The sequence below is a fragment of the Haliotis rufescens genome, unplaced genomic scaffold (assembly GCF_023055435.1).
Source record: "Haliotis rufescens isolate VD_foot unplaced genomic scaffold, xgHalRufe1.0.p SCAF_17, whole genome shotgun sequence".
NCBI classification, from domain to species: Eukaryota; Metazoa; Mollusca; class Gastropoda; order Lepetellida; family Haliotidae; genus Haliotis; species Haliotis rufescens.
The window spans coordinates 25,595,910-25,620,843 of record NW_025963857.1 but is presented as its reverse complement, the minus strand read 5'-3'; the positions used below and the strand labels follow the sequence as shown (position 1 = coordinate 25,620,843).

The 24,934-nt window shown below is 40.4% G+C and overlaps 1 protein-coding gene across 1 annotated transcript in view; it reads right to left on the bottom strand.

Moving 5' to 3' along the window:
* Positions 1-9,335: 9,335 nt before the first annotated feature.
* LOC124113139 (protein O-glucosyltransferase 2-like) overlaps positions 9,336-24,934 on the bottom strand; it is a 29,115-nt gene continuing 13,516 nt past the window's right edge. The window contains exons 2-11 of the mRNA XM_046473381.2: positions 22,739-22,944; positions 19,846-20,057; positions 18,830-18,907; positions 17,694-17,866; positions 17,051-17,288; positions 15,413-15,622; positions 12,605-12,694; positions 11,909-12,013; positions 10,783-11,370; positions 9,336-9,913 (exon numbers count right to left, since the gene is read on the bottom strand). Coding sequence (XP_046329337.1) covers positions 11,350-11,370; positions 11,909-12,013; positions 12,605-12,694; positions 15,413-15,622; positions 17,051-17,288; positions 17,694-17,866; positions 18,830-18,907; positions 19,846-20,057; positions 22,739-22,944 — 1,333 coding nt within the window. The 3' untranslated portion in view covers positions 9,336-9,913; positions 10,783-11,349. The remainder of the gene's footprint in view (positions 9,914-10,782; positions 11,371-11,908; positions 12,014-12,604; positions 12,695-15,412; positions 15,623-17,050; positions 17,289-17,693; positions 17,867-18,829; positions 18,908-19,845; positions 20,058-22,738; positions 22,945-24,934) is intronic.

The window sequence follows — 24,934 nt, the reverse complement described above, 5'->3', positions numbered from 1 at the left end:
CACTTAAAAATCTGTCTTTGATGACATGAATGACCATGCGCCTTCAAATGAAAATGAAGATAATGGAGAAAGCACACACTAATACGTTAATTGCACTACACTTCACTAGACCGCCTCCGTGGTCTAGCGGTAGAGCGTCCGCCCGGAGAGCGGAATGTCCGGGGTTCGATCCCAATACCAAAAGACATTAAAAGATGGTACTTGTTGTTACCCTGTCGGGCGCTCGGCATTCAGGGGCTAAAACAAGGACTGATCGGTTCGGAGTCAGTATACTGTGTCTGAGGAGGGAATTCATGTTAAACTGCGGCATGGTATCTCAGTGGGCTAGCATTATAAATCGGCATCAGTCCGGACTAGTACAAGCAGCCACACACACACACACACACACACACACACACGTGCATGCACGTCACTATATAAGTGCAATAACCTTGGACGCGACGTTAAACTCAATTTCACCTCACCTCAATACACTTCACTAGCGATTTGCTGTGCCGAGTTGCTACCCTTCCGCAGAAACCTATGATTGTGTGTTCGAATCCTGGTTCGCCCTGATTATGTTTCTAAGCTTATCAGCACCATACACATGCTCGTGGGTTTCACCGAAGTGGAACACCCCTGAGACTTCGGGCTATCCTCCCACATTAAGCTGACACCCTGTGATAGAACTGGAATACATGTACTGTTAAAAGCGGGGTTAAACCGGTCTCACTATCTCACTAAAGTATTGACAATGTATTCCAATGAAGAACCTTTTGTAGGTTATTGAAGGTAGGGAATTAACAAAATCACAATTCAACTTTATATACCAATTTATTTCATAACATATACACTACCAGTATTGTAGTTGTTCTGAAGTTCTGATCTGATGCTCATGAAGTGTGATATGAACATGGACTGATAGACACTGTGAATAAAACATTTCCATAAATGTCTTTATCAATTTATTTCTCACAACAGTTGAGTTTTGTAAATAAACGCAACACACATACAACTATGGATGTTAAGGGACCGACCATCTGTTATTTCTGTGGGAACTGAGATTTAAAAACAGGTTTGTTCAAGACAATATTGAAAAAACCCTTCCTCAGGTTTATAAACAAATAAATAATTGTCCACTTGAACCCCCAAAAATGAAAAATGTGCTGCTTACAAAAAACAAATTGTTTGGCTCTTTCTTGAGAAAAAGAATTCATGTCTTGAGGCGGCCAACAGAAAAAATATTCTGTCATTAACAAAACTCCCTGGCCCTTCCAAGAATATCAAATGATCGGTGCCTTAGATAATATGGGTGAGTGAGTGAGTGAATGAGTATGATTTTGCGCCGCTTTTAGCAATATTCCAGCAATATCATGGCATGGGACACCAGAAATGGGCTTCACACATTGTACCCATGTCAGGAATTGAACCCGGGTCTTCGGGGTGATGAGCTAACGCTTTAACCACGAGGTTACCCAACCGCCCCAGATGACATGAGACTTCGATAGGATAGGATATAACATTAATAACTTCAAGATACAATTCATGCTTTCTGCCTACCATCTTGCCAGGCATGAGTGAGTGAGTTGGGTTTAAACACCGCTTTTAACAGTATTACAGTTATATCACGGCATGTCAGCTTAATGTGGGAGGAAAGAACGAAGTGATGTGAAACCCACGAGCACGGGTATGGTGCTGACAAACCCAGAAACATAATCGGGGAGAACCGGGATTCGAACTCACAATCATAGATTTCTGCCGTGCCTAAGGGACGCAACTCTGCACGGCTCCTTAGACGACTGGGCCACCTGTGCCCCCCTGCCAGGCATGAACTGGTGATTGTTGGAATAGATGGAACAGTGGCATGTGAGTCGATTACATTGCCCCAACTCTATGTACAAGTCAATGCATGTCCTGAGAGCTTGAATGGAATAGGAGGCAATAAGGTCAGAACATATGGTACAACATAAGGTATCTAATACTGACACAAGACATTTATATCCATGTCCTGTCTCTTTTATTGGTCAATCTTATATACAGTAACATATACATATGGAAACGAATAAGGGAACATTGAAACATATTGGGAAATAAGCTTTACTGGCAGTACATTTGAAATAGCATGCATACAAATTCAACCCTCCCCAGGGAGCTGAGAATGAAAATCGAGTGCTCACTGATCCAAGACTGGGGAAATAATGTAAGCGCCATGAGCACATGAGCTGGTATGGAGTTTGGCGCCATACAAATGGACTCATTGCTATTATTATTATTCAAGTCAGAATCAAAAGTTGAGATGTGTTTGTGTGCATTGTTTCCAAAGGCTGGGAATCCATGAAATCATATCATTTTACCGTCTAAAATTAAGTGTTTCCTTATTCATTTCCATCAGTATATATTTGAATGTTTTATGTTTTTCAGCCAGGAGACTGAGGTTTCATTAAAACTTTAGCCACTGATTGAAGGCCTTTTCAAGTCTGTTTCAGCATTAAGGGGATAAGTATACTGTGTCGGAGTTGGGGATCCATGGTAAACTGTATCATGGTATCTCGAAGGGTTTTGCACTATTAGTCCACACCAGTACAAGCAGCCACACATACATACACTTACGTGCAATAATCTTGAACCAGATGTTAAATTCCATTTCACCACCCCAATGAGATATTGTGCATGAAACCGCTAAAACAACAGTCTTAACTTAGAATTTCTGATATGATCAAAGACACAAGTCTTCTTGAAATGAATGAAAACGGATCAAACTTTAAGAAAAATTCCATATATGAGCAAGCCTGTGATGTACTGATATTATCAACATCCACAAAGAAGATATTTGAATATTACAAAACTGTTTCCCATAAACCTCTAAAATCAGGCTTTTTCACACAGTTTTACAGATTAATTTGAATAACTCCGGAAACATCTGTAATAATCTCTATTCTGAAGATCCTGTTGCTCAAACTGACATGGAACTTGGCCCCTCCATCTTTGGAACTTGGCTAATGGTGTATCATCTTAGGCCAGCCTCAAAACCATCAGTCATTGCTTCTCCAGATCAAGGTGTGATCATTTACAGTCACAGCGGTATGGATGAAATATCATTGCAACATTAAGCAACAAACATTATGAAAGTGAGTATGGTTTTACACGGTTTTTAACACTATTCCAGCAATATCACGGTGGGGGACAACACAAATGGGCTTCACACATTGTACCCATGTGGAGACTCAAACCCGGGTCTTGGGCGAGATGAGCAAAAGCCTTAACCACAAGGCTACCCCATCGCCCAACATTATTAAAGAGACATCGTTACATCAGCATAACGAATACTTCAACAATTAACTAAAGAGATAGGACATAACACAATATTCCTCATATTCCCTAATTCGTTGTGGCGTGTTGGCTGTTCTCCAACAGTTTACACACACCGTGCATCACGTATGTATGATTAAATCTAAACTACACAGTATATGTTAAACAAATGAAACATACAGTGAATATAACAAACAAGATCCAAATATAAAACAATTCTTGGTCCACTGGCAGCAGAAAACATTCCATACAGATTCATATATTCTACTTTCCTCCATCAACAATGCTTACATTGCACCACTTTGGCGTTTTATTGCTATTTTAATCAAACAAACCAGCAGTGACCTGGTTCCTGCATGTGCAAATAAGCGAGTGCTCAGACGACAAAATTTGTTTGTTGCTTAACGCAACACTGATGTTGCTTAACGCAACACTGACTCAGCAATATTCCAGCTATATGACAGCGGTCTGTAAATAATTATGTCCGGACCAGACAATCCAGTGATTGACATCATGCGAATCGATCTATGCAACTGGGATATGATGACATGCATCAACCAAGTCAGCGAGCCTGACCCCCCGATCCTGTTAGTCGCCTTTTACGACACAGGTGGCTGAAGACCAATTCTAACCCGGATCTTTTAAGGGTGCTCAGACAAAAAAAAGCGCCAATATTGCATGGGTAATATGTCTCATGCAACATGTGTCAGAGCATTGCTGCCTCTACTCTACGGATTGTTTCAAAGTCGGGCAATGTTATACACAGCCTCATTTCTTCACCTGACAAAAGGTATGCTAACCCACAAGCAAATGTTATCATGGATGATAGAGGTATGTGGTGCATATAAAGCATTGTAGTCTTTTACAAACTGATAAATGCTTAAGAACAACCTGTTATTATGTATGCGTCATGCATGTGGAGTGAGTAAGTGAGTGAGTGACAGAGAGAGAGAGAGTGTGTGTGTGTATGTGAGTGAGTTGAACGCCGCTTTGAACAGTATTTCAGTCCTACCACGGGGAAAAGCTTGATTTGGGAGGAAAGTATGGTGCTGACAAACCAAGGATAATAACACCTTGTCCAATTTGTTCATTTATTACACACAATACACTTTTTATGGAGATAGTAGAACAATATACATCATAACTTATTACAAAATCTAGTTCTGTGATTGGCCAGTTGCAGTCATGTGGGGAGTGAGTTGGATTTAACTCCGCTTAGAACAGTATTCCAGTTATATCACGGTCTGTAAATAACATACAAGTTGTCTGGCTGGCCTGCATGGACCATGTGACATCCAAATGTTTCACATAAAACCACTTACACACATAAAAATTGATTGAGTTTGCATTTTTGAGAAGTCATTTCCAAAAAAAATATATTTCAATGAAAATAAATCCTTGAAACTTAAAACGACAATTTTTGTTGCCTGTGTCAAAAGCAAGTGCAGAGGAATAGTCAAGTCTTTAATCTCCCACAGAAAAGTAAATTACGGCACACAAAAGCAAAATACAAGCATATGCTACAACAATGTTACATGTCAATTATGTATGAACTTACCCTTAAGGAGCCTACTAACCTAGTGAAGCATGAATTGATGTATGAATAATAAACCGCTCATCCGCTCATGCAAACTATCAAGTGTATGTATGGACTGTTTGTCCTCTGGGTGTTTCCAACCGTTATACAATACAGTACATAATAAGGAAGAAGGGTTATCATGACTTACATTAGTTACACCACATGGGATAAGAAGAAGTGAGAGAACTGTATTGTTATCCCCACTAACAGTACACATGTGAATCGTTTGTTGGCCTCGGTTACAGCTTGTGTAACTTGAGGGTGAGATGTATATGACAAATAGGTGAGGGGGGAAAATCCAGCACTTGACCATTTGTTGGTTTGTGAGTAAAACCTGAGGCAAAATTATTTCTTTCCAGTATTTTCCGAACAAAATACTTTTCTCAATACAATGCCTGGACCCCTATCCCGAGTGAGTGAGTGAGTGAGTGAGTGAGTGAGTGAGTGAGTGAGTGAGTGAGTATGGTTTAACGCTGCTTTTAGCAATATTCCAGCAATATCACGACGGGGGACACCAGAAATGGGCTTCACACATTGTACCCATGCCGGGAATCGAACCCGGGTCTTCAGCGTGACGAGCGAATCCCTAACACAGAATACGAAATGGTAATTCGTAATCGTAATAGAAGATATTGCACTACCTCTTATTAAGCTTATACTACAAAGTTTGGATAGACTTACCAGTATGGTGAAATCAACAAGCATGGTGCTATCAGATCAAGGATTAGGACTCAAACCAAATAATGACATATCCTGGAACTGCTAAGGGAGGTAATCAACATAACTGTATCATGAACATTTTTGTAATAACAAAGGAATTGGTTCTTTTTGATCTGTTTGCTTCTGATAACATATCAACATATGACTTCTATATGTGTTCTCTACATAACAAGTGACAATTATATTTTTCTGTGCAGTGTACATGTTTTCTAATCTAATAACACCTGGAAAAACATTCCCCACAAGCAATGCCTGCACAGCTTCTAATAAATATGCAAATGTTGCCCCACATCCCTCTGAAACCTTTACATTAGCAACCTGAGCAAGAGTAAACAACAGATACCATATTTGACGTATTACGCGCCTCACTCCAGTTAGTGCCCCTGGCCCAGCTTCCAGACCAATCTGAAAGTAATCGTTTTAACCACCGGGTACTAAACAAGAAAATTAACATAACAGTCCATATTTTCTTGTGCATGTTACAGATCTTTTCACAGTTAACACAGCAGTGTAACTGTAACTATTATCAAAAATGTTTTAGTTTTATTGATGTTTAAAATAAGTATGTTCTCCACTGCTGTTCTCTGATAACAAAGCTCCCACCTTGTCAACTTTCTAAGTGGTCGGGGTGCTAATTACGGCTAATATGGTAATCTGTGTTATCCTGAATTCCCTTCAAAATTCTTTGGTCCTTGGTCTTGGGCTGAAGTAACCGAAATAACTAAAGGTCAGGTTTCATATGTAAAACATAACAATAAACAGAGTTGACTAGTATTGTAGAGTAATAAATATCTAAAAAGATTAGACCAGCTAACTATAAAAGTGTCAACTATAAACAAAAGGTATTAATTTTCACAAGGGAAAATTCTCAGTCCGAGTTTTCCATTTGGGATAATTCCATATGGAGGCAATCGCTGTTGAATCAAACCTAGGACTTCGGGTTGAGTGAGAGAGTGAGTGAGTTGGGTTTAACCAGTTATATCGCGGTGTGTCAGCTTAATGTGGGAGGAAAGCCCAAAGTGATGCAGGTCTCAGACGTCTACCACTTTGGTGAAACCCACGAGCACAGGTATGGTGCTGACAAACCTAGAAACATAATCGGGGCGAACCGGGATTCGAACCCACAATCATAGGTTTCTGGCGAGCCCAAGGGACGCAACTCTGCACAGCAAATCGCGGCACCTTAAACGACTGGGCCACCCGTGCCCCCTTACTTCGGGTTGAGGTGAGAATGATTTTACTACCAGACTACCCCACTGCCATTGTACTTTTTGAAAATAATATCACCAAGGATATCTTCATCAGAGGGCATCATTGACTACTAAGCATATCCCACAATGTGACAGGCACACTCCATGAACACCCACAATACATTCACTCTGTGACTACTTCTAGCAAATACTAAAACTGGCATACACAAACCAATTATTCTGTAAACCGACCAAAAACATATTACTATAACAAATTGAAACAAATACTTCACATCATGATCTTTCAGCCCTGAGAGAAGTGTTGAACAGTTACAAAACCATATTGGTTCATGCTGAAATACTTAAAACCTGAGATCACATAGAATACAGGTGCCAAATGAAGAAGAATATCTTTATATATTTAAGTTATATTTTAATAAAAAAATAATTCAAATTCTTATCAAAGAAAAGCTACCATTAGTGAGGAATGGAAGCTCACCATCATGTCATTAGGTTTTTTGTGGGTTTTTTTATAAAAAAGAATTATTTGTTGCATTTCGTATTGTTTTTACAAACCAGAAAACAGTGACTTCCAATTTTAAAAAAAAGTGTATGGCATGATGACCAACATTTATAGAATCTGTTTAAATTCCCACTCATAAGTGCGGTACATTTGGAGTTGAAGTAATACCGCTTCAGTTCATCCTGGAAAATCTGGAACGATGGAATATACTTTGTGTCTTTACGTGAGAAAATAATGTTTTTGCAAAGAATAAGTATACGATTTAATGGATCATTACTCCTGGGCAAGAGTTGATGCAACAAAACACATATTTCTACAACACTATTATTGTTGGCAAATAACTCAAGTTTCTCTACTGACCTGATGACGCATACAGGAACAATGACAGCTTAAAGGATTCAGGTTGACTTGACATGACTTCCAGATTAACAAGACTGACACATTTTCTGACATCAATATGAAAACATAACAAACAGCAATACACAAAACAAATATGCCCCCAGCTGAGAAAATGGGGTATCTTTAAAGCAGTATATATTCTGTTTTGATAATTCAATGCAAATTGTTGTCATGCTAAACTGAGTTGGGGGATGAGATTACATGCATCACACTTGTTAGATCTGCCAGCTGACACAAGTGCAGCACACCATTCAGACTAGAATAAGCAACTGTTTAACAAGTAGGCGTACAAAAGCTCCAGTGACAATGAAAGGCGTATAGATAATACATATTTATAGTTCTGAAACACAATTCCACTGCACAGGATAACTGGGCATGTGATATATACTACTAAAAAAAGTTCAGGACCACCCAATTCGTTCATATTATTCACGGATTATATAGGTTTTCAGACATCATACATTTTCGGATGGCTATGTTTATTGCAATTACTCATGCTCAGTTGATAGCAGTTTTAAGAGAAAGTTATCTTTTATGAGAGAATGAGAATTTGTCTCAGTTGTTTGTGTAATTAAACAGAAAACTACGACTGTTTCAAAGCGTCCGAAAACCCATAACACAGGGGGACTACAGCTTAATTATCTAACTATAGTACTATGAAAGTGAGTGAGTGAGTGAGTTTGGTTTTACGCCGATTTTAGCAATATTCCAGCAATATCACGGCAGGGGACACCAGAAATGGGCTTCACACATTGTACCCATGTCGGGATTCGAACCCGGGTCTTCAGCTTGACGAGCGAACGCTTTAACCACTAGGCTACCCGACCGCCTCAGTAATATGAAAGAATCAGACTTTCGGTAATATCTGTTTTGTAGTATATTGATGCTAACAAACAACACAGCATTATATGTCAGTCACAGAAGGGTGACTTCTTAATGAACATGAGACTAAAGATAAAGAAAGACATGTAATTTGAATAAAGAAAACACGTTTAACAGCTTAAAAGGACCCCTTTGTGTACAATTAGACATAAACATGGTGATGATACTAAATACATTCAAAAGGGACCATGTGTTAGAAGGAAGTTACCTTAGCAAAGTAGACAAGGGATTTCTCTAGAAAAAGACAAAGTATCATTTAACAAAGGGTCATTCAGCTTGTTCCCCCCTGTTGCAGCGGGCATGCATGCTGCATGAGAAAGCCGTTCATGAGGGTGAAATGACATGATACTTTCATACACATAGTTTGTTAAATCATTGCGAACACACCAACCAGCATTCAACACACAAATATCCAAAACACTGTACATTCATACCTTGCTCCCAAAGTCTTAGAACAGGGAGGGGTTTGACAACAGCAAATTATATCTCAGAGCAATTGTGTTGTCAAGAATATTAATATACCGTATTCGACGTAATATGCGCCCCGCTTTAATAAGCGCCCACAGCGATATTTGCTAATATGTTGGCTAGTGAACATTCCCAATTAGCACCCCTTCCGATTGATCAATGTACACAAAAGCTATTTATTCGCGTATAATACACACTTGTGTGTTATATGCACCCTTAATTATGGGCAATTATATTCTGGAAAAATATATCTGTCATATATAAACATTTGAGGCTGTCTGCATGATCCATGAAATTTATCTTTCAACTCTGTTTTTTTCACCAAAATATTATTCTAATAAGAGCCCCCTATTTTTAATTTTGAGAGTGCCCTGGACGCTTATTACGTCGAATACAGGAAATATATTCTATAAGAATACTATTGCAGGAGAATTTGAGTTGTTTCTTAATATTTTTCAACATGTCCACTGACCTGTGCAAAATTCTACCTGTCTGGCAGCATTAATAACAATCTTGTATGTACCATACAGCCATCTTCCTGACCCCAGAGTACCCTGACTACAAAGTCAAGTTTCCACCCTTGCCGAACTACGCTGCAATTTCGTGGCTCGACCGTAGCGCCACCAGTGTTTATTGATAGTCATGTCGACGCATGATAGTCAAAATCTGCACGTTGAAACCCATGATGTTTACATACAAGATATCTACTTAGTTACATGATTTGGATTGGACTATGATAGACTCGTTAGTCCTGCCAAAATGTGACTCCATAATTCTAGCCTAGTTTGGCAAGGGTGGAAACGACTTTTATAGTCAGTTAACTCCCTTGCCTCGGGAAGATGCAGGTCAACAGGTCTTATGTACCTGGTCAACAGCTCTTATATACAGTCAAGTCTCATTAATCCGACACTCGTTAATCCGACAATCGGCTTTATCCGACACTAATGATGGGAACCGATTAAAACAGTGCTATTTAGACCCGTTAATCCGACAGTCTCGTACTCCGACTCCGACACACCTAATTTGCAACGAATTACCGAAATCACTCATTTATCAGTCTCGTTAATCCGACACAGTGATCAGCGTACTCCGTGGTCATCTGCCCGCGAGTACACAGCCAGTGTTTTGATGCGAGGCGAGTCGGCTGGTAGCTGCATATTACAAAGCTGCAAAGATAAACTTGCTTAACAATAAACAATTAAAGCTTTAAATAAAGAAAACAGGATAATTCACATGCTTAGATTACCTCAATCTTATTAAAATCAGATACAAGTTGTCGCTATCGACGAAGACATCCCATTACAAGTCACGTCAGAACAACCTTTCGCGAACTTTGACCGACCAATGAAATGACCAACAGGAAGTCGACGTTAGCCACTTAGAAAGCAGCTTTCTTAAGCTTTGGGTACCAGTTTCAAAGTTGCGACTTCCATTCCAGGCTATGCTTCTTAAAGTATTTTGAATTTGTCATACAGTCCGTAACAGTTGTTTTGTGTTAAACTTTAGAAGTTGCATGATTCGAAAACATATTCCGCCAACAATGTAACATAACAATATGAATATATATTTTATATTTTTTATAACGTGTTTGAATCCTTATCTATTGTGTAGTTATCCGATTTTCGATCACGAACGTTGATACCTACTACTAAATTTCGTTTATCCGACATACTCGTTAATCCGACACAATCATATGCAACCATCGATGTCGGATTAACGGGACTTGACTGTACCAGGTCATCAGGTCTTATGTACCAGGTCATCAGGTCTTATGTGCCAGGTCAACAGGTCTTATGTACCAGGTCAACAGGTCTCATGTACCAGGTCAACAGGTCTTATGTACGAGGTCAACAGGTCTTGTGTACCAGGTCAAAAGATCTTGTGTACCAGATCAACAGGTCTTATGCACGAGGTCAACAGGTCTTATGCACGAGGTCAAAAGGTTTTATGTACAAGGTCAACAGGTCTTATGTACCAGGTCAACAGGTCCTATGTACCAGGTCAGCAAGTTGGGCGCTCCCACACCTCTGTTAACAACAGAGATCTTCCAAACACCATACAGTCATGACAGCCAAAACAAAAAAACAACAACATCTAAACAAACCCTACCAAAACAAGAAACATATGAATGGAAAAGCTGAAATGGATGTATGTTGACAACAAACTTGAGCACCAGATACTCAGAAGGAAGACAGTCGAGACACAGCCAGCACATCATGGCTGTCCCAGGCCTTCAACACCCTTATCACAGACTTCTTGATTTGGCAGAGAGTGTTCCCAGTCCACTGGTCAACAGTCCCTTATAGTTCATCATGGGAATTCTGAGGACAAAGACAGAAGTGTGAGTGAGTGAGTGAGTTGGATTAATCTGTTATATCATGGCATGTCAGCTTGATGTGGGTGGAAATCCCAAAGTGATGCAGGTCTTTGATGTTTACCACTTGGTCATGGCAATGACAAACCTAGAAACCTAGAAACACAATCTGGGCGAACCCACGATCATAGGTTTCTGGCTCTTTAAGGGACTCAACTCTGCACAGCACCTGAGACGACTGGGCCACCTGTACACCCCCACCCCCAAAAAAAATTTAAAAATACAACTAACAAAAAAACAAACAAACAAACAAACAAACAAACAAAAACAACTCAGAAAATCCACAGTTCATATAAATAGTCCCTCCATTAAGTCCCTCTAATCAACTTCTGTACAAATCTGCGAGTAATTATCCTTATACATCCCCAGTATGATGCCCGGAAATTTTATGACCATCCATATATTCTTGTGGACATGCATTGTAAGACACACTCTTTACAGACGTTCTTCGTGTGCTGTTTGACACATGTGGGTAAATGTGTTACCTTATATGGCTTGCAGTCACATCGTGTTTCATGGCTTTTCTCTTGTTTCACCAGCTCAAAAGATTTGTCCTTCTTTGGCTTATTTTTCAATAATTTAGAATATTCCTGAAAGCAAACAGTATATTTATATGATTAATTACAAAATGAAAAAACAACTCTCCAAGTTCATTGAAAAGGAATGTGGTTATCTAGAAAAACTGGAGCATCAGATTAACAGAAAGTGGAGCATGAGGTAAACACAATTTTATGTTTTACCGGAATACATGCAACATGAAACTTAGCAAAAGACAGAATAATTGAAATGATATCAAACATACAACACATACATAATTGGAATTTGAATATTGGAATATGGTATGCATTCTAATGACACATGTTTACATATGAGAAATATTGTGTGTATCCTTGGAGACTGCATTCAAGGTTTATTTACACAACCGAAAATATGAGACAGCTTGTAATTGTGCTTGAATAATCCCCAGTTAAAATTAATATTTTGCTGGAATGTGGAGTTTTAATGTGTGAATCCTGTGGCTTAATGTCTGCTCTTTCTGAAAAGTAAATATGCATCCATTGCTTTCCTCAATGACACCTCAGCCAGTTATGAGTCTACATGACAATTCCTGTCTCTTGCATCATTTCAGTAGATCTGTGGACAGTCCAAGCACAGTAAACTGACATGGTGGAGAAACTCACGCTGAATAGTTTTGTATGGTAGCAGTAGATGTCTGCAGGAGTCAGCTGATGCCTCACAAACTCCTGGGCATTATGGGCTATCTCTTGTACCTGCAACAGATATCACATCCATGAAAATAATCCATCCAACCACACAGACAAGTCATTACACCCACACCAACAAGTCCATCCACATACACAGACAAGTCAATACACCCACACAAACAAAGTCCATCCACCCACACAGACAAGTCCACCAATGCGTACGGACAAGTCCATCAATGCGTATGGACAAGTCCATCAACCTACACATACAAGTCCATACGCACACAGACAAGTCTATCGGACCCATCTGAACAAGTCCATTCACCCACACAGACAAGTCTATCGGACCCATCTGAACAAGTCCATTCACCCACACAGACAAGTCCATCAGACCCATCTGAACAAGTCCATTCACCCACACAGACAAGTCTATCGGACCCATCTGAACAAGTCCATTCACCCACACAGACAAGTCCATCAGACCCATCTGAACAAGTCCATTCACCCACACAGACAAGTCCATCAGACCCATCTGAACAAGTCCATTCACCCACACAGACAAGTCCATCAGACCCATCTGAACAAGTCCATTCACCCACACAGACAAGTCCATCAGACCCATCTGAACAAGTCCATTCACCCACACAGACAAGTCCATCCACACACACAGACAAGTCCATCAGACCCATCTGAACAAGTCCATTCACCCACACAGACAAGTCCATCAGACCCATCTGAACAAGTCCATTCACCCACACAGACAAGTCCATCCACACACACAGACAAGTCCATCAGACCCATCTGAACAAGTCCATTCACCTACACAGACAAGTCCATCAGACCCATCTGAACAAGTCCATTCACCCACACAGACAAGTCCATCCACCTACACATACAAGTCCATACGCACACAGACAAGTCCATCAGACCCATCTGAACAAGTCCATTCACCAACACAGACAAGTCCATAAGACCCATCTGAACAAGTCCATTCACCTACACATACAAGTCCATACGCACACAGACAAGTCCATCAGACCCATCTGAACATGTCCATTCACCCACACAGACAAGTCCATCAGACCCATCTGAACAAGTCCATTCACCCACACAGACAAGTCCATCAGACCCATCTGAACAAGTCCATTCACCCACACAGACAAGTCCATCAGACCCATCTGAACAAGTCCATTCACCAACACAGACAAGTCTATCGGACCCATCTGAACAAGTCCATTCACCCACACAGACAAGTCCATCAGACCCATCTGAACAAGTCCATTCACCCACACAGACAAGTCCATCAGACCCATCTGAACAAGTCCATTCACCCACACAGACAAGTCCATCCACCTACACATACAAGTCCATACGCACACAGACAAGTCCATCCACACACACAGACAAGTCTATCGGACCCATCTGAACAAGTCCATTCACCCACAAAGACAAGTCATTCATCCAAGGACAAGTCCATCCATCAACACAGACAAGTCCATCCACCCACAAAGATATGTCCATCCACCAACAAAGACATGTCCATCCACCCAGAAAGAAAAAAGGCCATCAACCACACAAAAAAGCCATCCACCCACAGACAAGTCCATCAGAAGCATCTGAAGAAGTCCATCCACCTGAGGACAAGTCTAATCAACCCATCTGAACCTGCAGACTCTGTCTCCTTATCATACTCCCTGACCTTGCGTTACGAAACAAACAGTACCTAGCTCTATATCATGCACCCTGACTGTGCATTATGAAACATACAGACCTGTGTCCTTATCATGCTCCCTGACCATGCGTTATGAAACATATAGCACCTATCTCCTTATCATGCACCCTGACTGTGCATTATGAAACATACAGACCTGTGTCCTTATCATGCTCCCTGACCATGCGTTATGAAACATATAGCACCTATCTCCTTATCATGCTCCCTGACTATGCATTATGAAACATACAGCACCTATCTCCTTTTCATGCTCCCTGACCATGCATTATGAAATATACAGCACCTGTCTCCTTATCATGCTCCCTGACCATGCATAATGTAATATACAGCACTGACCTGCTTATCATGCTCCCTGACCATGCATAATGTAACATACAGCACTGATCTGCTTATCATGCTCCCTGACTATGCATTATGAAACATACAGCACCTATCTCCTTTTCATGCTCCCTGACCATGCATTATGAAATATACAGCACCTGTCTCCTTATCATGCTCCCTGACCATGCATAATGTAATATACAGCACTGACCTGCTTATCATGCTCCCTGACCATGCATAATGTAACATACAGCACTGATCTGCTTATCATGCTCCCTGACCATGCGTTACGAAACAAACAGTACCTATGTCCTTATCATGCTCCCTGACCATGCATTATGAGACCTGTGTCCTTATCATGCTCCCTGACCATGCATTATGAAACATACAGCACCTATGTCCTTATCATGCTCCCTGACCATGCATTATGACACATACAGACCTGTGTCCTTATCATGCTCCCTGACCATGCATTATGAAACATACAGCACCTATGTCCTTATCATGCTCCCTGACCATGCATTATGACACATACAGCACCTATGTCCTTATCATTCTTCCTGACCTTGCATTATAAAATATACAGCACCTATGTCCTTATCATGCTCCCTGACCATGCGTTATGAAACATACAGCACCTATGTCCTTGTCATGCTCCCTGACCATGCATTATAAAATATACAGCACCTATGTCCTTATCATGCTCCCTGACCATGCATTATGAAACCTACTTCCTTATCATGCTCCCTTGCCCACTTCAACTTCTCCATGAGGTCACTGAGGTCTCTCTTGAATGGCACATAGTGAACATATGGTTCCAGATTCTTGTAGAAGTGTTCATAATAGTGGGAGTTTTGTTTCATCACTGTGGAGTCACCAGCCAGCAGGTATGGCAGGCGGTAGGCAGCCACGGTCCCATCCAAGTTCAGCTGGTACTTATGCTGCAAGCATGTCAAACATCCTATGACCCTCTCAGTTTTAATTGAGAATTAACTTCAATACATTTTGTGTTCATGGAAGCATAAAAGCATAACAACCTGTGTGTATACAGTGTATATATTCATGTAGCATAATTACATAAAAAACATATTGTAGTCAATTCTTGTAAGCACACACTTCAACAATAAGAGTGAGTGAGTATGGTTTTAAGCCGCTTTTAGCAATATTCCAGCAATATCACGGCGGGGGACACCAGAAAATGAGTTTCACACATTGTATCCATGTCGGGAATCGAACCCGGGTCTTCAGCGTGACGAGCAAATGCTTTAACCATGCCCAGTGAAGCACAAAGTAATCACTTTGGTGTTGACAAACCTTCTGACACAAACAACCAAGACAAACCAGGATTCGAACTCATGATCATGGGTTGCTGGCATGCTAGTGGGACACAACTCTGCACAGCTAATTTCATTGGCTTAAATGACTGAGCCACCAATTTACCCATTATTGACCAAGACAGCATATAGCAAGGATTGTCCTAATGTAACCAAATAGCATGTTGCTATTTACAGCTTATCACAATAATTATCACATTATATTATATTTCAACTTTTGGGAAATAAAAGGGGGCAATATCTAAGGTGAGGTGCAAAATTTTAGCATATAGATACAGTCAAACACCATTGTGTCAAATTAACAGCTGTCTCGAAGCATAATCTTTGTTCCTGCATATTCCTGCTTAGTCCTCATTTTCGGTTGTGTCGAACCTCACATAACCATGATAACTCGAAGTACTTACGTTTGTTGTTGTTTTTTTGTTTATTTTTTGTTTAATGCCGCACTCAGCAATATTCCTGCTATATGACGGCGGTCTGTAAATAATCAAGTCTGGACCAGACAATCCAGTGAATGACATCATGAGCATCAATCCACCCAATTGGGATACGATGACATGCATCAACCAAGTCAGAGAGCCTGACCACCCGATCACGTTAGTTGTCTTTTACAGCAAGCATGGTTTGCTGAAGACCTATTTTCATGCAGGACCCTTAACTTCAACACAACAGCGTTTGACTGTTCATATACGAAAGAGTGTGAGTTAGTGAGTTGGGTTTAACGCCGCTTTTAACAGTATTCCAGTTATATTGCAGCGTGTCAGCTTAATGTGGGAGGAAAGCCCGAAGTAATGCAGGTCTAAGACGTTTACCACTTCAGTGAAACCCACCAGCACGGGTATGGTGCAGACAAACCTAGAAACATAATCAGGGCGAACCAGGATTCGAACCCACAATCTTAGGTGTCTGGTGTGCCCATAGGACGCAACACTGCACAGCGAATCGTGGCGCCTTGGACAACTGGGCCACCCGTGCCCCCTCATATACGAAAGAATGGATTCTGGTGAAGTATAATTTCTACAGATGATCACACACCTGGAAGAAGCTGAAGAAGGATACGGGTTTGACAAGCTTCCCATACTTGTTCTCGTCCTTGGGGAAGAAGAACATGTTTGTGAGTGAAGCATTGATCTTGTCGGGGTGCTGCCTGGCCATCTGCACCAGCTGCAGTCTCTCCTCCCGGCTGTCCCGCCCCCTCCAGAAGGCCACCTCCGACTTCTCCTCCCACCTGGGCCCAGTGTTGCCTTGTACAGAGAATATATCCAGGGTCACTCTGAAACACACACACACACAAACATGGCTAGATTGAAGCTTCCAGACAAGATATATACTGAGGTCAATGACATATATTTATAGCCAACATGCTTTGACCACACAGCAATGTTTGTTTGATTGTTGTTTAACGCTGCACTCAGCAATATTCCAGCTATATGACAGTGGTCTGTAAATAAACGCATCTGGACCAGACAATCCCATGATTGCTATCATGCGCATCTTGAGCATAAATACACGCAATTGGATCGATGACATGCATCAACCAAGACACCACCTGATCACCCTGGTCGCCTCTTACAACAAGCGTAGTCACATTATACGGCAAGCATGGTTGCTGAAGACCTATTCTACCCCGGATCTTCACAGGTCTTGACAATAGGAAAAAAGGTACAAAACAATTTACCTTGACATCATTTCCAAAGTAGCTTCCGTGATGTCGTAAGTTGGGATCACGATATCAAGGGTATCATCAGATCCGCACCAGGAAAATATTGGGATGGGATTTTCGCTCATTTTCCTTTTCTCCAGAGGCCAATCACCGAAGTTCATAATAAATTCCATGTTCGGCAGCTTTACCTGACATATAAACAGAGAGTGTATGCATACAGCTTTGAGTGAGTGAGTATGGTTTTCCGCCGCTTTTAGCAATATTCCAGCAATATCACGGCGGGGGACACCAGAAATGGGCTTCACACATTGTACTCATGTCGGGAATCGAACCAGGGTCTTTGGCGTGACCAGCGAACACTTTAACCACTAGGCTACCCGACCGCCCCATATACAACTTTGAAACTTACTTTAACAACACTAAACTGTTATGCTCCTGAAACAATGTTTAATGCTTTCTATGAGGTTATCAAAATGTTCTACATACACATTTTTTGCTCAATAAATCAACAATCAAGATGGTTGGCTAAGGACAATTTCTTGAATGGGATCTACAGTATCATTAGGTAGAGGTCATTTATCAAAGACTGAAAAACCCCATCCCCTCCCACCCATAAAGTTGATAAATATTGGCGACCTTCCTCCTTCTTGCTGTGCCATTTTTTTATGCCACCCCCTTTAATCTCACTGGTCCCCCCTCCCTTATAATAAATCACTAGCCTGATGACCAGCACATGTTGATAGGGATTAACTCTAATGCCTGCTATGTCATATATTTGCTAACTTATACATATTTGTTTGGTATATCATGGAACATCTAATAAACACTTAGCAATATTTTCATAATTGTTGCCAACTGTGTAAAAATGTGTTTATTTTAACAATTTCATAACACCTGAAGAAATCAAGACATGACATGTTTCCATTGTATCAAGCTAAACTATAATTAATTAGGCCATTAAAAAATCAAATCAGCAGAAATTAAACTCTGTAAAATTTGTGAAAATTAGACATCTTTGTTTCCAGGTTTTTTTCATGCATTTGGGACACACCTGATACCAGGAATGAACTTCTTCAGATTTTTTTTTTTTTTAAATATATTTATTTTGAACACAGGAACTGGCTCCAGCCTGCAGATGCTGACTGACTTACCTTGCGTGTCAAAGACAATAGCAGAGCATCTGAAAACATCTTGAAGCCTACATGTTCTCCGTAGGTCTTTCTGTATATCTGAAAATGTCATCATCTCCTATCAGAGACAGAAACGAACAGTTGCAGTCCACTTGTCTTCATAATGAATACATATAGCAAAACCCTTGAAAAGTTCAAATGTCTACTAGTCCTAATGATCCCTTAACTATTGGGCAGCTTGGCAATGACTACAGGACTGGTGCCAATATCTTACGCTGCTTATGAATAGCGTCTAGTGAGTAAATTTATTGAAATCTATGCTGATATCTGGTCTCATTTCAGTGGAACTGATTTTGTAAAAATCTTGAAGAGCAAATTAGAAAAATATTAGGAAGTTAGGAATTAATGGCATAACCATTATAATGTGTCTACCAGCATGACTTGTTATCATAATCAGTGTACAAGATATGATCTTATTTTGAGTGGAATTCTGCCTACATACAGTGTGCGAAATTAGAGCCTGCCCGTAGGCCCATGGCAGGCTGCACTTGTGGCAGGCCCGTAGTCTCAAATTTGTATGAGTCCAAATATCCTGCAGATAATTTACATGTTGATTTATTTGTTGCAATAAGTTGCAGTATTTTTGTAAACGAGGGTTGAAAGTGTGTGAGTGAGTTGGGATTAACACCGCTTTTAACAGTGTTCAAGTTATATCACGGCATGTCAGCTTAATTTGGGAGGAAAGCCCCAAGTGATGCAGGTCTCAGACATTTACCACTTCGGTGAAACCCACAAGCACGGGTAACCTGACAAACCTAGAAACATAATCTGGGCGAACTGGGATTCGAACCCACAATCTTAGGTGTCTGGTGTGCCCAAGGGACGCAACTCTACACAGTGGCACCTTAGACGACTGGGCCACCCGTGCCACCAAGGGCTGAAAGAGTTCAGTCAGTGCCTGCAGCTTTTCAAGTCTGTGGGTCCTGATGGCAGCCTGGCAAATGGTTATATTTCACACACTGCCTGTATACCGGTACCTTATTGTCGATGATCTTATAATGACAGATGCTGTGTCTCCCCGCATCACTGAACCTGTCCACAGCTTCCTTGGCAACCTTCTTGAAGTCAATGTCCTTGAAGATGCCCAAGTCCTGTTTGATTTGCCTGTAGCTGCTGGGACAGTCCATGTCCTTGAGCCACTGCTCCAGGTCTGGCTGTGGACAGTCACACTTCTCATGGTACACCATACCTGCACAAACAAGCCATGTGATAATCCAGATACTGAACCCTGTTATAAAGAGGTGAAATGGTACACCATACATGCACAAACAAGCAATGTGATAATCCAGATACTGAACCCTGTTAAAGAGGTGAAATGGTACAATACATGCACAAACAAGTCATGTGATAATCCAGATACTGAACCCTGTTATAAAGAGGTGAAATGGTACAATACATGCACAAACAAGCCATGTGATAATCCAGATACTGAACCCTGTTATAAAGAGGTGAAATGGTACACCATACATGCACAAACAAGCAATGTGATAATCCAGATACTGAACCCTGTTATAAAGAGGTGAAATGGTACACCATACATGCACAAACAAGCCATGTGATAATCCAGATACTGAACCCTGTTAAAGAGGTGAAATGGTACAATACATGCACAAACAAGCCATGTGATAATCCAGATACTGAACCCTGTTATAAAGAGGTGAAATGGTACACCATACATGCACAAACAAGCAATGTGATAATCCAGATACTGAACCCTGTTAAAGAGGTGAAATGGTACAATACATGCACAAACAAGTCATGTGATAATCCAGATACTGAACCCTGTTATAAAGAGGTGAAATGGTACAATACATGCACAAACAAGCCATGTGATAATCCAGATACTGAACCCTGTTATAAAGAGGTGAAATGGTACACCATACCTGCACAAACAAGTCATGTGATAATCCAGATACTGAACCCTGTTATAAAAAGGTGAAATGGTACACCATACCTGCACAAACAAGCCATGTGATAATCCAGATACTGAACCCTGTTATAAAGAGGTGAAATGGTACACCATACATGCACAAACAAGCAATGTGATAATCCAGATACTGAACCCTGTTAAAGAGGTGAAATGGTACAATACATGCACAAACAAGTCATGTGATAATCCAGATACTGAACCCTGTTATAAAGAGGTGAAATGGTACAATACATGCACAAACAAGCCATGTGATAATCCAGATACTGAACCCTGTTATAAAGAGGTGAAATGGTACACCATACCTGCACAAACAAGTCATGTGATAATCCAGATACTGAACCCTGTTATAAAGAGGTGAAATGGTACAATACATGCACAAACAAGCCATGTGATAATCAAGATATTAAACCCTGTTATAAAGAGGTGAAATGGTACACCATACCTGCGCAAACAAGTCATGTGATAATCCAGATACTGAACCCTGTTATAAAGAGGTGAAATGGTACAATACATGCACAAACAAGCCATGTGATAATCAAGATATTAAACCCTGTTATAAAGAGGTGAAATGGTGTCGGGACCCCCTGGACCTGCCTATGAATTTTAACAGCCCTTAAACAGATATTGGCTTGACCCTTACAAAAGTACAGCTGGGAATTATCAATGTGAAGAGACTGCAAAACTAAAGGGAACAGTATCCCCTCTGACGCCCTTTCACTCTAACAGAATCAGTTTACGTATTGAAACCAACAAATCAAGTTACTAAAATTGGCATAATTGGGACATAACCTAACATTCAGTATCCTGCTACTTGAACTGTTTATGGACACCATGGAGTGGGCCTACAGAAAACAGACAAGATTGTAATGTCAATACATACTTGCAGCCCTGTTTGTATGATTTTACCTGATTGTTTTTATATTATTCTCATAACAAAATTATTTCATTTACAATTACACGGTCTAATATTTTTGAAAGTTTATAATAGCAAAGTATTTCAATCATCTGACGTGCACCTGTGATCATGATATCCCAAATCTTCATCACAAAGAATATACACGACCCGTGAAGATCTGGGGTAGAATAGGTCTTCAGCAACCCATGCTTGCCATAAAAGGCGACTATGTTTGTCGTACCAGGCATTAACAGGATCGGGTGGTCAGGCTCGCTGACTTGGTTGATGCACATCATTGTCACCCAAATACGTGGATCGATGCTCATGGTGTCAATCACTTGATTGTCTGGTCCAGACTCGAATATTTATAGACCCCCGTCATATAGCTGGAATATTGCTGAGTGCGGCGTTAAACAACAAACAAACATACAAAGATATCTTGTACATTACCACCAGCATTATGTATGAGGGGTTTTTAAATACCAAAATTTCCTTGCCCTGTTAAATCAGAGAAAAGAGGACTTTAACTTAAACAACAAAAAAACTTTATTACTGAAGCAAGGGTTAAACGGAAGATGCGCAAAACAGATAAAGGAGCTAAAGTCGTAGTCTGAAAATTGTTAGTTATTCTGAGCCACTGCAAACACAGCATTAATTAACTTTCGATAACGTACACCTTCACACTTGTCAACTTGTTTAAATGTTTTCACCAATGATAGTGACACTCTCTCTCCCAGTTTCTTGCTGTTATTAGTTTCCTTCAAATGACAAGATATTAGGGCTTGCTATCGATACAGATCTTAAAGAGATAGATAATCGTTAAGTGCATATATTTTTTCAGAAAATCCAAATATTTAAATCAAACTTTGCACTGCACCTCTCCTATTGGTATAGAAATTGTTTACCAAGTTTGAAAAGAACCTATGCAGTGGTTTTCAAATTTCACAAAAATGTCCTCAAAATGACGGATGGATGGACAGACAGAACTTCTTGGTATAACTAAATACCCACGCCCTTTCGGTTTAGGGGTATAATAAATACATACCTTTAAGAATGTAAGGTGAATCAGCCACATGTCTTCCTTGGTACAAGACTTCTATCTCCAGGTCGACGGCAGACTCATACATGCGATACCTGACGATGTAGGACCCATCATGGCGGTCCAGAACCTGTGTCCATACACGCACACGTTCACTCGACTTCTTGTATATAGTCACAGCAAAGGCTTTTTCTCCAATTGAATTTGAAAACCTGGAAAATAATGTCAAAATTATATCTGAAAGCTGAACCTATATTAACAGTAAATGTCTCCAAAGGAAATGTATTCATGATATTGATGTTTTCCGAAACTTTCCAACTTTCAGCTTAGATCATGATATGTCCAAATATTTCCAGATATTGCATCCTTTCTGCATTCTTTACTCAGAACAGCTGGCAGCTATTTTTAATTGTTTTTAAATGAGGTGAAATAGGGTTTAACATCCTGTTCAAGATTATTGCACGGGTGTGTGTGTGGCTGCTTGTACTAGTTCGGACTAATGCATATTTTATAGTGCTAGCCCACTGAGATACCATGCTGCAGTTAAACAAGAATACCCCACTCAGACACAGCATACAGACTCAAAGCCGACCAGTCCTTGTTTTAGCCCCATAATGCCAAGCACCAGACAGGGTAACAACAAGTACCATCTCTTAAAGTATTTTGGTATGATGCAGCCAGGGATCAAGACTTTTGAACTTTTATTAACTGGTCTTAAAATATTTCATATCAAAGACACTCAGGTGAGATTCTATGAGAGTCCAAACTTTGCCTGCAACAAAGTCTTGCTTTATTGTGGCCTTGAAAGTGAAAGTGACACACCCAACCATTCTGGATACAATACTGGCGTCAATAGAACCACACCTGTACTCAATGATGCAGAGCCAAATTCAAGTTCTTTTTCCTTTTCAACAAGAAGTCATACTCCAGTGACCACACTGAATACTCTCTTTATGACAGTGTTCTATACATATTTATAAATATATCTTTAATCACGGCTGGTGCCTTTTCAAATTTTAAGAAAATCAAAGTTTTTACAAGCCTGTACACAGCTGTAATACAATTGCAGCTTTGCAGCCATATTACATGTACACCAGAGAACACATAAAAAATGTGTCATGCATTGAGTGATATGCTGAAAATGCCACAACCTCACCACTGATCTATGCATTTATGTTTTGTTTGTTTGTTGTTTAACGCCGCACTCAGCAATATTCCAGCTACATAACGGTCGTCCGTAAATAATTGAGTCTGGACCAGACAATCCAGTGACTGACCTCATGCACATCGATCCACGCAATTGGGATACGATAACATGCATGAACAAAGTCAGCGAGCCTAACCACCTGATCCTGTTAATCGCCTCTTACAACAAGCATAGTCGCCTTTTACGGCAAACATGGGTTGCTGAAGACCTGTTCTATCCCAGATCTTCACAGGTCTATGCCTTTATGTATTATATTCAGAAACTTTCATATCATTCAAGTATAAGAATTCCAATTTATCTTCATATCACATATTGCAGTTTGTGAATCACGCTCCATTTCCCAGTTGGCAATATTCCTCAGCCAGATAACGTGTTATCATGAAGTCCTGTACTAGTGTATAGAGGTGATGGCAATGACCCATGCAATCAGAGTACAAATCATTATAACACATTATCAGCAACCATGGGAATACCTGCCTGCCCAACAGTCCAAGACAGGCTGTTTTTGTCTCAGGCTGTAAACTTAACTTAAATTATCTCTGTATTGATTTCTTAAATCATATAGGCATGTAAAATACATCATTAAAATTTGTTGAAATCACATATTGCCTTGGGCATGAACCCCAAAATTTTTGTGGGTGTGGGTGTGGTGTTGGTGTGGTGTGGTGTGGTGTGGTGTGGTGTGGTGTGGTGTGGTGTGGTACTGGCAATGATTCTCACGATTCCTGTTTGACACAGTGACCTGGGTGTGGTCAATGCTTATTTCATATTTCATTTTTGTATGCATCCAAATAATGCTTAAAGTGCATGAACAGTTAAGCTACCTATAACTATTTGTATAGCTCTCTTTGACATGACTGCATGACTGACCGAGCAACTTGTATTTATCGACGTCACTGTTAGCACTGAGCCTGCTAGGTAAATATAAGACAGTACAATATGGTACAAGATGTAATAAGGAAGCTTTCGTTTTCACATTCAAATAGGGGCGGTCG